Source organism: Watersipora subatra, chromosome 8, assembly GCF_963576615.1.
Source record: "Watersipora subatra chromosome 8, tzWatSuba1.1, whole genome shotgun sequence".
Lineage (NCBI taxonomy): Eukaryota > Metazoa > Bryozoa > Gymnolaemata > Cheilostomatida > Watersiporidae > Watersipora > Watersipora subatra.
This window is the reverse complement of record NC_088715.1, coordinates 60,613,686-60,628,705: the sequence shown is the minus strand read 5'-3', so window position 1 is coordinate 60,628,705 and position 15,020 is coordinate 60,613,686. Positions and strand designations below refer to the sequence as shown.

At 35.5% G+C, this 15,020-nt stretch overlaps 1 protein-coding gene across 1 annotated transcript in view; it reads left to right on the top strand.

The window, feature by feature from the left end:
- Positions 1-15,020, top strand: part of LOC137401428 (large proline-rich protein BAG6-like) — a 58,040-nt gene that overhangs the window by 20,861 nt on the left and 22,159 nt on the right. The window contains exons 11-17 of the mRNA XM_068087765.1: positions 2,192-2,341; positions 2,719-2,920; positions 7,980-8,067; positions 10,962-11,060; positions 13,493-13,661; positions 13,871-14,094; positions 14,731-14,899. Coding sequence (XP_067943866.1) covers positions 2,192-2,341; positions 2,719-2,920; positions 7,980-8,067; positions 10,962-11,060; positions 13,493-13,661; positions 13,871-14,094; positions 14,731-14,899 — 1,101 coding nt within the window. The remainder of the gene's footprint in view (positions 1-2,191; positions 2,342-2,718; positions 2,921-7,979; positions 8,068-10,961; positions 11,061-13,492; positions 13,662-13,870; positions 14,095-14,730; positions 14,900-15,020) is intronic.

The following is a 15,020-nucleotide window of genomic DNA, read 5'->3' as shown; positions in this document are numbered from 1 at the left end:
GTCACAATTCCAATACAACATGAGACTGCATGTAATGTTTCACTTGACCAGAAATAATAATTAATTTTTAGGTTTGTGTTTTCTACAGTACATAGACATATATAAAATTGTCTAGTCGATGGTTTTGATTAGTGACTACATATCCCCTACATATCCCAACTTGGACTATTGCTTTTAAATTACTTCGGATTGTCTTTTAACAAGAAATGTTTGTGCGATTGATTTGTATAAATTATTACCATTTAATGTTGAAATTATTTGATTGTAAACACCAATATTAAATTTAAATATTTTAAATTGTAGCTATTCTTATTTTGCAAAACTCGATGGTTACGGGCACTGATCACCTTGTGGTCCTATGAGCTATTTAATGTTAATTGTGCTATTTGGAGGAGGGGCAGACAACTAATATCTTCACTACATGAATCTTCTGTATGCATGCATTATTGGATTGTAACTTTCTCGTTGGTTATGGGCTTTCATTAAAAACCTGTAGAAATGGATAAATGGTCGAGTGCAGTAGACGCTCCTATAACATATATACTTATACTATAATTTCCGAAAAACTTGAAGAGTTTTTTTAAAGATTTTGCTTCGTATTACATAAAACATTGTATATGACATACCTTGTGAAGTCGACGCAAGCTCTCAAATTCGATTTAAGACATCGCTCTCTTCTTGCTGCACAAGAGAGATAAAACGATGCATAGGGTTATCTCTATACAAACTAGTGCCCTGGCAGTCTAGTTCATCATGATAAATCGTCAGATGTGTCGATAAAGCATAGATATTAGGTAGCTACTCAATTATTCCGTGTCGGAGTTAGAGCGTCGATCTACCGACCTGAACGTCATGAGTTGGAGTATCATCAAAAGCTATATTTTATCATAAACTTTATCATAACCTGTTTGACGAATAAACGGAAAGACAGATAGCCACTGCTCTTATTATTTTTAAAGTTATGTTCTGGTTTTATTTACTTTATTTTATACATGTAAAACATTTTTATGGTTTTCCTGTTGCAAAATAGATCTTGCTGTCTAGAATGAAAGAAAAACTTGGTGTAAATTGACAGTGAAAGTGTAAGTTCTCCTTAAAGATGTGATTGCGCCAGATTTTAGTTGATTTTAACAGAAAGTTTGAGTTTATCGTTTGAGATGTTGTTTGTTGTTCCAGGCGATCTTACTGTCAAGATATTTGAAGATTAAAATTGACAAAAATCGATCGCGGTAAAAATACTCAGAAAAAAAGATGTGCCCAGGCTTGCCCAAAATGATGCATATAGTGAGACAGCCTGTCTCTATCTCTCGTATTCACTGATACTCGGAAAACTACGAGTCACCTTCGATGGAACTAGAAGCATTGTTGAAATTATCTTGTTTGTCAATAAAACGAGTCGACACATCGTATACGATCGAGTAATTCAATAAATTCCCTAAAGATGAGAATCTTTGATATCACAGACAACTCGTTTTACTAGCGATAACATTTATTATGACCTATATAAAAAGTTTGTGCTGATGATTGACTAAAGAAGAGGTAGTATATTTATCGCTCACGGACGCTTTCATATACGCTCACAGCTCACTATATATCTCACAAATAAAGCACTCTCTTAAATTTGAGTGTTTCAAAAAGTGATCTCATTCAAATGCTTATATCTCTGGAAAGGGCTAGTCTACAAAGACAAAAATGACATCAAATTGTAGGGTGTTTTAGCCTTGTATTGGTCTTACTTTCATTTGCATGACCTCAATAGTGCAATCACATCTTTAATTCATTGTAAGATTACTACAATAATTAACCATCAACTGAGTGCAAGTGATACTAAAAGGGTAAAAAGTTCTCTATTCAAATGAGTAATACTGCAGTTACAGTAGAGACAACTAATTAAAAAGTTAAGTCTAGTTTCTCTTTCTATGGCCAAAGGGGTGAGTTTGGGAACATCTTGGAACATTAGGAAATTTACATGTATTTTACGCTTCGTATAATGTGAAATCTCTATACGTTCCCAGAACGGATTGTTTGCGTTGATTGGAGCGTCTACTGTATTGTTGTAAGCTGACTATATGGAGTTTAACAGATTGCTATTAGATATGTGACAAACATTTTCCAAAATGAATTAGTTTTAACATCACCAATAGACTGGATACAACAAGAATTCCACTCAAATATTATATTTGCATCGCAGCTGCTACCCGACCTACACCTTCCTCCGCTGCTTCGATGCCTCATGGGGCTTTTGGTTCTTTTACACCTCCTCCTGGTTCAGCCACACCTGCAAACGGACCGATGGAACCACAGATGCCAGGGCTGCCTCCAGGCTTTCCCTTCCCTCAAGGTAAGTTGTACGCTCTTCTTCCAACCTCGTGGATGGTCAGATCTTGCCAGTTAATGTGACCTTTGACCAGACCAATCTGTGATGTTTAATTTTTATATTTAGTTCCTTATTTTGAGAATGTATTGACTGTGTGTTTCGATTTATTTATACATAAAAATCGTAAAGCTTTCGGCATTTGTTCATATTATAACTAGTTTGACATGGCAAAGATGTCGTTGTTAGGATTATGTGCTCTAATAAAAGTGTCATTGTCTATTTGAAAGTATGACCTCAGATGGTTATACTGTACAACATAGGTTTTATGAACTGATTTGTTTTTCATAACGAATATAGTTAAGGTTTGACTATATCGAGGCATTGTCACTTCTGTTCTCCAGCTGTCCCTCCTACACCCAAGGACAGGCAAGATCCCTATTTAACAAGCTGCTATTCAAAACACTGGCTTCCTCCCAGGCCCACCAGCCAATCAAACAGCTCAAGACCATCTTCTCGCTCCCCCGGCAGTACCTCGGCCGCAGCAAGAACAACTACGACCGCCTCTCAGCGTAACTCTTCTGCTGGCTCGGCATCTTTGCAGAGGTTGTGCCATTAATCTTAATCTTTCCACTTTACTATGATAACCTTTTGCATTCAAGCAGCGAGATGTAAGATTGTCTTTTCGAAACCTTTGAAAATCAAGTCATCGCTTGTAAAGTTAGTTTCGAACATCATGACTAATAATGTCAATAATGTTCTAATACTTTCCAATAATCTATATTTATAAACCTCATTTTGTCATTATGTCTCCCTACCTTCTGCTAGGGCTATAAATATATTCGGTTTCAAGACTTTGTCTGGTGTTTGAGGTCTGGGAACCAGCCCTTTAAACACCCCCCTGAAAGAAATGGAGGGCATCACCTAGTTCACTACTAGTGTACAATACAGGGCTTCAATGTTATCAATGCTCGATATCAATACTCGATACCTGTACTCGATATCAATACTCGATATCAGTACTCGATATTAATACTCGATATCAATACTTGATATCAATACTCGATATCAGTACTCGATATCAATACTCGATATTAATACTCGATATCAATACTCGATATCAATACTCGATATCAATACTTGACATCAATACTCGATATTAATACTCGATATCAATACTCGACATCAATACTCGACATCAATACTCGATATCAATACTCGATATTAATACTCGATATCAATACTCGATATCAATACTCGATATCAATACTCGATATCAATACTCTATATCAATACTCGATATCAATACTCGATATCAATACTCGATATCAATACTCGATATCAATACTCGATATCAATACTCTATATCAATACTCAATATCAATACTCGATATCAATACTCGATATCAGTACTCGATATCTGTACTCGATATCAATACTCGATATCAATACTCGATATCAGTACTCGATATTAATACTCGATATCAATACTCGATACCAATACTCGATATCAATACTCGATATCAATACTCGATATCAATACTCTATATCAATACTCGATATCAATACTCTATATCAATACTCGATATCAATACTCGATATCAATACTCGATATCAATACTCGATATCAATACTCGATATCAATACTCGATATCAATACTCGATATCAATACTCGACATCAATACTCGATATCAATACTCGATATCAATACTCGATATTAATACTCGATATCAATACTCGATATCAATACTCGATATCAATACTCGATATCAATACTCGACATCAATACTCGATATCAATACTCGATATCAATACTCGATATTAATACTCGATATCAATACTCGATATCAATACTCGATATCAATACTCGATATCAATACTCGATATCAATACTCGATATCAATACTCGATATCAATACTCGATATCAATACTCGATATCAATACTCGATATCAATACTCTATATCAATACTCGATATCAATACTCGATATCAATACTCGATATTAATACTCGATATCAATACTCGATATCTGTATCGATATCTGTACTCGATATCAATACTCGATATCAATACTCGATATCAATACTCGATATTAATACTCGATATCAATACTCGATATCAATACTCGTTATCTGTACTCGATATCTGTACTCGATATCAATACTCGATATCAATACTCGATATCTGCACTCGATATCAATACTCGATATCAATACTCGATATCAATACTCGATATCAATACTCGATATCAATACTCGATATCAATACTCGATATCAATACTCGATATCAATACTCGTTATCAGTACTCGATATCTGTACTCGATATCAATACTCGATATCAATACTCGATATCAATACTCGATATCAATACTCGACATCAATACTCGACATCAAAATTCGGCATCAATACTCGATATCAATATTCGATATCAATATTCGATATCAATACTCGATATCAATACTCGATATCAGTATTCGATATCAATACTCGATATCAATACTCGATATCTGCACTCGATATCAATACTCGATATCAATACTCGATATCAATACTCGATATCAATACTCGATATCAATACTCGATATCAATACTCGATATCAATACTCGATATCAATACTCGTTATCAGTACTCGATATCTGTACTCGATATCAATACTCGATATCAATACTCGATATCAATACTCGATATCAATACTCGACATCAATACTCGACATCAAAATTCGGCATCAATACTCGATATCAATATTCGATATCAATATTCGATATCAATACTCGATATCAATACTCGATATCAGTACTCGATATCTGTACTCGATATCAATACTCGATATCAATACTCGATATCTGCACTCGATATCAATACTCGATATCAATACTCGATATCAATACTCGATATCAATACTCGATATCAATACTCGATATCAATACTCGATATCAATACTCGATATCAATACTCGTTATCAGTACTCGATATCTGTACTCGATATCAATACTCGATATCAATACTCGATATCAATACTCGATATCAATACTCGATATCAATACTCGACATCAATACTCGACATCAAAATTCGGCATCAATACTCGATATCAATATTCGATATCAATATTCGATATCAATACTCGATATCAATACTCGATATCAGTACTCGATATCTGTACTCGATATCAATACTCAATATCAATACTCGATATCAATACTCGATATCAGTACTCGATATCTGTACTCGATATCAATACTCGATATCAATACTCGATATCAGTACTCGATATTAATACTCGATATCAATACTCGATACCAATACTCGATATCAATACTCGATATCAATACTCGATATCAATACTCTATATCAATACTCGATATCAATACTCTATATCAATACTCGATATCAATACTCGATATCAATACTCGATATCAATACTCGATATCAATACTCGATATCAATACTCGATATCAATACTCGACATCAATACTCGATATCAATACTCGATATCAATACTCGATATTAATACTCGATATCAATACTCGATATCAATACTCGATATCAATACTCTATATCAATACTCGATATCAATACTCGACATCAATACTCGATATCAATACTCGATATTAATACTCGATATCAATACTCGATATCAATACTCGATATCAATACTCGATATCAATACTCGATATCAATACTCGATATCAATACTCGAAATCAATACTCGATATCAATACTCGATATCAATACTCTATATCAATACTCGATATCAATACTCGATATCAATACTCGATATTAATACTCGATATCAATACTCGATATCTGTATCGATATCTGTACTCGATATCAATACTCGATATCAATACTCGATATCAATACTCGATATCAATACTCGATATCAATACTCGATATCAATACTCGTTATCTGTACTCGATATCTGTACTCGATATCAATACTCGATATCAATACTCGATATCTGCACTCGATATCAATACTCGATATCAATACTCGATATCAATACTCGATATCAATACTCGATATCAATACTCGATATCAATACTCGATATCAATACTCGATATCAATACTCGATATCAATACTCGTTATCAGTACTCGATATCTGTACTCGATATCAATACTCGATATCAATACTCGATATCAATACTCGATATCAATACTCGACATCAATACTCGACATCAAAATTCGGCATCAATACTCGATATCAATATTCGATATCAATATTCGATATCAATACTCGATATCAATACTCGATATCAGTATTCGATATCAATACTCGATATCAATACTCGATATCAATACTCGATATCAGTACTCGATATCAATACTCGATATCAATACTCGATATCAGTACTCGATATCAATACTCGATATCAGTACTCGATATCAGTACTCGATATCAATACTCGATATCAGTACTCGATATCAATACTCGATATCAATACTCGATATCAATACTCGATATCAATACTCTATATCAATACTCGATATCAATACTCGATATCAATACTCGATATCAATACTCGATATCAATACTCGATATCAATACTCTACATCAATACTCGATATCAATACTCGATATCAATACTCGATATCAATACTCGATATCAGTACTCGATATCTGTACTCGATATCAATACTCGATATTAATACTCGATATCAGTACTCGATATCAATACTCGATATCAATACTCGGTATCAATACTCGATATCAATACTCGATATCTGTACTCGATATCTGTACTCGATATCAATACTCGATATCAATACTCGATATCAATACTCGATATCAATACTCGATATCAATACTCGATATCAATACTCGTTATCAGTACTCGATATCTGTACTCGATATCAATACTCGATATCAATACTCGATATCAATACTCGACATCAATACTCGACATCAAAATTCGGCATCAATACTCGATATCAATATTCGATATCAATACTCGATATCAATACTCGATATCAGTATTCGATATCAATACTCGATATCAATACTCGATATCAATACTCGATATCAGTACTCGATATCAGTACTCGATATCAATACTGAGTTCCACCATATACTAATCCAATACTAGATGTCACACTGATCAATGTTCCATATCCATGTTTAATACTGAACCTTGACAACTCCAGTGTTCAATTACAGATTTCATAGTATTCACTATTCGGTCTAAAACTATTTAACAACAATATCTAGCATAAAGCCGTCGATTCTATTATCTAGACCTATTGAAATGTGAGATGTCAGTGTTCCATGCTAAGATGGTTTTATTACTCTTCTTAAATTGCTGGCACATAACTTACCGTAAGTTTAATAATTACTCGCTTAACCTTCAGAAAATGTGTACTTTGGTTACAGAAGTTTTACAGTAGAGAACTCTGCTAGTCTATGTATGTGCAAACGTGTGCATACATAGACGTGACATACATAGACATAAGCGTGTGCATATATGCAATATATATTGTGGTTGATGAATTATAATTCTATTTGTTACATGATTGAAGCATAGACTTAATGTTTGTTTTAGTTGTCGGGTGAATTGTATGTTGCGTATAGTTTGGAGTTCATGAAGTTCTCGTTGATTTCAGAGGCCCAGCTCGCTCTTAAAAAAGTTTGGAGGTAACGCAGTACATGTTTTTTGTAGACATACAACTTCTCAACTACCGAGCAGTGGTAACCCATCTAATCGTAGAACGGCCTCTGAGGCTAGCAGCTCTGCGGATTCTCTTCCTGTAAGTTACTTTGTTTGTAGTCGTTCCTACTCACTGCGAACATGGCACACCACGTTTAAGTCTGCATAAGTCCGCATTAAGTCATCGTTCACCAAGCCTTTCAACTCAGTTTTGTTTTCAAGTATTCTCACAGTATCAGTTTGATATCTCCTAGGAAACGTCTCGCTTTGAAGAAACTCTATGGTCAAAAGCTATTTCAACTGTACTGTAAGTTACTTGGACATGCAATGTCTAATCTACATATAATATTACTTGGAGATGAAATGTCCAACGTTTCATCTCCAAGTACTATAGGTTCTTGGAGAAGAAATGTTAAACACTGTTTTTCCGTAAATTATTTTTTATCCAAAATATTTACAAGTTACACAAACATTACCAGTTAACCTATCGGTGCCCGATCAGTGGATGCTGATTCATATGAGATTTTTACTGTGTAGACCAATGGTTGTTATTAAAACGAGTTTCAATATTTCTTTCAAGCGCCCCAATTTATTTAGAATAGACACGTTGCTATATATGTATTTCTGGCATTAGCAGAGATATAACCGTATGAGCAGTTAACATGCTGAGGGCATGCTAGCTTAAGGTATTGAACTGATCTCTGTATGTAATAGACATGCTGAGGGTATGCTAGCTTAAGGTATTGAACTGATCTCTGTATGTAATAGACATGCTGAGGGCATGTTAGCTTAAGGTATTGAGCTGATCTCTGCATGTAATAGACATGCTGAGGGCATGCTAGGTTAAGGTATTGAACTGATCTATGTATGTAGTAGACATGCTGAGGGCATGCTAGCTTAAGGTACTGAACTGATCTCTGTATGTAGTAGACATGCTGAGGGCATGCTAGCTTAAAGTATTGAACTGATCTCTGTATGTAATAGACATGCTGAGGGTATGCTAGCTTAAGGTATTGAACTGATCTCTGTATGTAATAGACATGCTGAGGGCATGCTAGGTTAAGGTATTGAACTGATCTATGTATGTAGTAGACATGCTTAGGGCATGCTAGCTTAAGGTATTGAACTGATCTCTGTATGTAATAGACATGCTCAGGCATGCTATGTTAAGGCATTGAACTGATCTCTTTATGTAATAGACATGCTGAGGGTATGCTAGATTAAGGTATTGAACTGATCTTTGTATGTAATAGACATGCTGAGGGTATGCTAGCTTAAGGTATTGAACTGATCTCTGTATGTAATAGACATGCTGAGGGTATGCTAGCTTAAGGTAATGAACTGATCTCTGTATGTAATAGACATGCTCAGGCATGCTAGCTTAAGGTGATGAACTGATCTCTTTATGTAATAGACATGCTCAGGCATGCTAGCTTAAGGTAATGAACTGATCTCTGTATGTAATAGACATGCTGAGGGCATGCTAGCTTAAGGTATTGAACTGATCTCTGTATGTAATAGACATGCTCAGGCATGCTAGGTTAAGGTAATGAACTGATCTCTGTATGTAAAAGACATGCTCAGGCATGCTAGCTTAAGGTAATGAACTGATCTCTGTATGTAATAGACATGCTGAGGGTATGCTAGCTTAAGGTAATGAACTGATCTCTGTATGTAATAGACATGCTCAGGGCATGCTAGGTTAAGGTATCGAGCTGATGTCTGTATGTAATAGACATGCTGAGGGTATGCTAGCTTAAGGTAATGAACTGATCTCTGTATGTAATAGACATGCTGAGGGTATGCTAGCTTAAGGTACTGAACTGATCTCTGTATGTAGTAGACATGCTGAGGGCATGCTAGCTTAAGGTATTGAACTGATCTCTGTATGTAATAGACATGCTGAGGGTATGCTAGCTTAAGGTATTGAACTGATCTCTTTATGTAATAGACATGCTCAGGCATGCTAGCTTAAGGTAATGAACTGATCTCTGTATGTAATAGACATGCTGAGGGTATGCTCGCTTAAGGTAATGAACTGATCTCTGTATGTAGTAGACATGCTGAGGGCATGCTAGCTTAAGGTATTGAACTGATCTCTGTATGTAATAGACATGCTGAGGGCATGCTAGCTTAAGGTACTGAACTGATCTCTGTATGTAGTAGACATGCTGAGGGCATGCTAGCTTAAGGTATTGAACTGATCTCTGTATGTAATAGACATGCTGAGGGTATGCTAGCTTAAGGTATTGAACTGATCTCTTTATGTAATAGACATGCTCAGGCATGCTAGCTTAAGGTAATGAACTGATCTCTGTATGTAATAGACATGCTGAGGGTATGCTAGCTTAAGGTAATGAACTGATCTCTGTATGTAATAGACATGCTCAGGGCATGCTAGGTTAAGGTATTGAGCTGATGTCTGTATGTAATAGACATGCTGAGGGTATGCTAGCTTAAGGTAATGAACTGATCTCTGTATGTAATAGACATGCTGAGGGTATGCTCGCTTAAGGTAATGAACTGATCTCTGTATGTAGTAGACATGCTGAGGGCATGCTAGCTTAAGGTATTGAACTGATCTCTGTATGTAATAGACATGCTGAGGGTATGCTAGCTTAAGGTATTGAACTGATCTCTTTATGTAATAGACATGCTCAGGCATGCTAGCTTAAGGTAATGAACTGATCTCTGTATGTAATAGACATGCTGAGGGTATGCTAGCTTAAGGTAATGAACTGATCTCTGTATGTAATAGACATGCTCAGGGCATGCTAGGTTAAGGTATTGAGCTGATGTCTGTATGTAATAGACATGCTGAGGGTATGCTAGCTTAAGGTAATGAACTGATCTCTGTATGTAATAGACATGCTGAGGGTATACTCGCTTAAGGTAATGAACTGATCTCTTTATGTAATAGACATGCTCAGGCATGCTAGGTTAAGGTTCTAAATGTTTTATTCATTGTTATCCATGTGAACAATCCCTTTCCAGAGCACACGTGCTGAGGCAGCTACCAGTGAAGGGAGAAGGCAATTTTATGAAGGAATTCGAGATTCACTGGTGTCACTCGCTGTTGAGCAGCCCTGGCTTGTAAGTATATCTCTCTCCTCATCTTCATGATACCCACTTGCACTGGTCCAATTGGTGGCTTGCATGTCCTAGTAACCGGGGTAGTGAACTTTATTGGTAGTTAACTCAGAGAATTTATTGAATTGATTTCCATAAGTCATCAGTTTCTAAAACAGCTACTATATTATAGGATAAAAATAAATACATGTAGATGTATTCCTTTCATATTCATGTATATACCGTGTAATATAATAGCTCTGTATATAATATAAATATAATACATGTATATATCACCTGATGAGAGTAGATCTATGTCTGCTTGAAACAATTTTTTAGGGATTAACTAACAGCTAAATGCTCCTTATATTATTGTATAATTCACCCTACACATAGTGTATTGAGTGTTCTTCCTTTATTATTCTTCATCTAACTAGCGTTTCTAATATATTTATTTGTTTATATATATTATATATATATTTATTTATATATGTATGTGTACGGGTATATGTACACGCGTGTATATACATATATGTATATACAGTAGATGCAGTATGAACAGTCTCTTGCATGAAAGTGCTCAATATTAAAATAGAGCGATGTAAAATTGGGTAAAAATGAAAGTTAAAGTTAAGTTTAAAACAACTTTATTACTAATAGTTTCATATTGCCATGCAATAATCATCAGATAAAATTGTTAGCACTGAAAACGACTTATATATAGATGGAAATAAAAGCGTAGGTCTTAAAATACCTAAATACACCACTGATACGTAGGATTAAAATTAGCAAGCAACACGATTTAAAGCCTCAACAAAGCAGAAGTTTAAAAGTTAAGTCTTAAAATTGCTTAAAAGGAATTTGCCAGCATGTCTACATGTTGAAACTAGTTCGCAGCGTTTGTTTAAGGTAGCAATGTTAGGATTGTATATAATATAAAATTTCTCATACAGACATAGGTTGCATCTGCCTGTGGTCTTGTTGTATGATGTAGCTCTTTTGACTATGCTCCACTTGATGTTATATTCTATGCCTTGGTCTTTTAAGGTCCATATGTGCTTACTGAGCTCGGTGCTTGATCTTTTCTCTACATTTCTAAAGGTTGTCATATGATTGTAATAGCGTTGTTTGAATGTGGTGTCAGTCAATCCTATGTAATGTTCGTCCGCAGATTGATCATTGGTGGTGACTGTCGCCTTATATATAATTGACTTGCTCAGGCACTTTCCTTGTAGTGGGCAGCCATTCTTATGTCGGCAGTTGCATTCTCTTGGTTCTGTAGTTATAGGGGTCATATTAGTAATAAAGTTGTTTTAAACTTAACTTTAACTTTCATTTTTACCCAATTTTACATATATGTATATATATATATATATTGATATATATGTATATATATAAGTATATGTATAAACATATATATACGTATATATATACATATTTATGTATATATATATATACATATATATGTATATATATATACAGTTATACTTTTACATACGAGTGCCCCAACACACGAGAAACTCTCTACACGAGCTGGCTTTCTAGCAAGTTTATTCTTTGAGATACGAGTAATCTTTGAGATATGAGCTTACAAGCTGGCTTTTGATGGCCACTATATGGCCAAGTATGCGAAAGGTCGCTTTTGAGAACAGCACCGCTCAGTCTTTCACCTCAATTCAGTTTAGAAAAAATCATTTTAAAAGGTTGGTTAACAGTTATAGTGAACGCGAGGTCAAACGTGTCTAACCGGAAAGATACTAAAAAAATGAGACGACAAAATTAATGTAAGTTTGGTGAAAGATTAAAACTCAGGTTCAAATGGGTGTTTGGTAAAGTGAATTCATTTAAATTAAATTCACTTTTTTTATGTAGGATCACAAAAGTTTAGTGTACCGAACGCATTGCTTTCAAGTCTCTCTCAAATAGCCGATATTCGCAACGTCTGTCTCGATGGTGAAAACTCCATACAGTAGTGATGTTACATTTTATTGCAGATCATAGCAACTGAATAGGTATTTGTTATTTTTTAGCACATGTACTGAATTACAACAATTAAAAACACGTTTTTCCACTGTAATATCCTGTTCAGGTGTTTTCTTATAATATGGTAACGAATTAATTTGTACACGTACTTAGATATTTTATATAGGAAACAGTGCCTTGAGATGCGAGTAAATTAACATAAAAGCTCAGTTCCAGAATGCATTAAACTTTTATATTGAGGTATGACTGTGCACGCACTTTATACATGCAAATATGTATATAGTAAATTAATTAAAATTTGAAGCTTAATTTTTGTATCTTACATGCGGAGGGCATGCTGTTGCTTTTTTAGGATGTGTTACATGCATTTGAAACTTTGCGATGGTTGACATTTGGTTATATAACTAATTATTATTATTAATGGTTTTATCTCAGTCAGAGGTATTTGATAAGTAGTTCCCAATTGGTTACAGTCTACAGGAGAATCGAGAGTCGCAGTTCCTGCAGTACAGAGGCTGAATGACAGGGTACGGAGTGCGTTCAATGAGGCAGTAATGGGGCGCAGCAGTACACTTACAATTGCAGAGCTGAACAGGATTTGTTTAGAGTCTCTACCGTCTGCCAGCTCAGATTCAGACTTTGGTATGGGCCTCTGATTCATATATCTTACTCATGATTACTAGCGGCAATCATCATATATAGCAACGATTTTGCTACTACATTGTAATTCATTAGTAGTAGCTGTTGTATAGACAGTATGTCGGCAGGTAGTATTTCTGGAGTGCTCTGATCATTAAATGCCTTACACCATAGACAATTAACATTCTACATAAGCTTTGAACCATCCGCAGGTGTGTTCGGGGAACTGTGCAGTCTGTTGTTCAGAGAAATCACACTATCCGACCTCCACCTTCTGGTCATGGGCCATGGGCAACGCTTGGACAGACTACGGGAACCTTTGAGGCGGTTTGCTAGATTTAATGTTCTGCAGGATGGTCAACCAACAGAGGAGAACATGTTGGCAGCGGTGAGAAGACTCGGGCTATCGGCTAGAGACCACATCAGAGATGCATTGGTGAGTTTCATGCCGGATAATCACATGCTTATTGGATGTTTGTTACTTCATTTCTACAAACATGCACAGCTGAATTACAACACCTGATGCTAGGAAAGTAACGAATAATATTGCTTCACGTCTCTGTTATATATATCAAAACTTTTCAAGCTCCGTGATAAAGCACTTGGAGTGGTCTGCTTTTTTTTTACTGAGCTGTCAGATATTTTAATTTTTAGAAACCGTTTCTAGGCATAAATAATATTGTTTCTTGTCCATGTCTATGAAGTTTTCTGTGCTTGAATGCTAAAGTATCAATTGGTTACAATCAATTATTGCTTCCTATTTGCTTTTTTCCTGTGATTTTATATTTGCAATGTAACAATGTGTGGTTTCATATGTTGATTTAAATGAAATGCCGAGATATCTACGCTTTCTTTGGTTTGACTTGAAATTTTCTTGGGATCTGTAAGCTGTTGAACTCTTTGACATCAGGAATCTGCGGCAAATAGGTAATGTTTAGCCACTGAGCTAACAGTGGTCACATTAGAGGTTGGTTATGCATAACAGTTCCAATAAGTCTGTACAAAGGTCCTATGACCATGTATTTACTGGTGTTGTGTTCATTGAGATTAGCTGTTTGTGAACTTATTTTAGAGAGCAGTAGAACGGAGGCGGGGTACGAGGCCCGGGCAGCAGTATGATATACCTGAAACCGTATGCTCATGGCTGCAGTTATGGCTAGTGGACATCCTCGCCTTTTTCATCAACGGCAAACCAAGTGTGATCAACTATGGCCAGCAACTTCTTGACCGCCTGCTCAGAGGTACTCGCTGTTACACGTCTTTGCATTTAATTATCTGTCCTTCACCTGCCCAAACAGACCTGAGGAATTGATAAAAAATTTCAGTGATTACTCCATGTATGCTGTAGTTTTCAGTTGCACA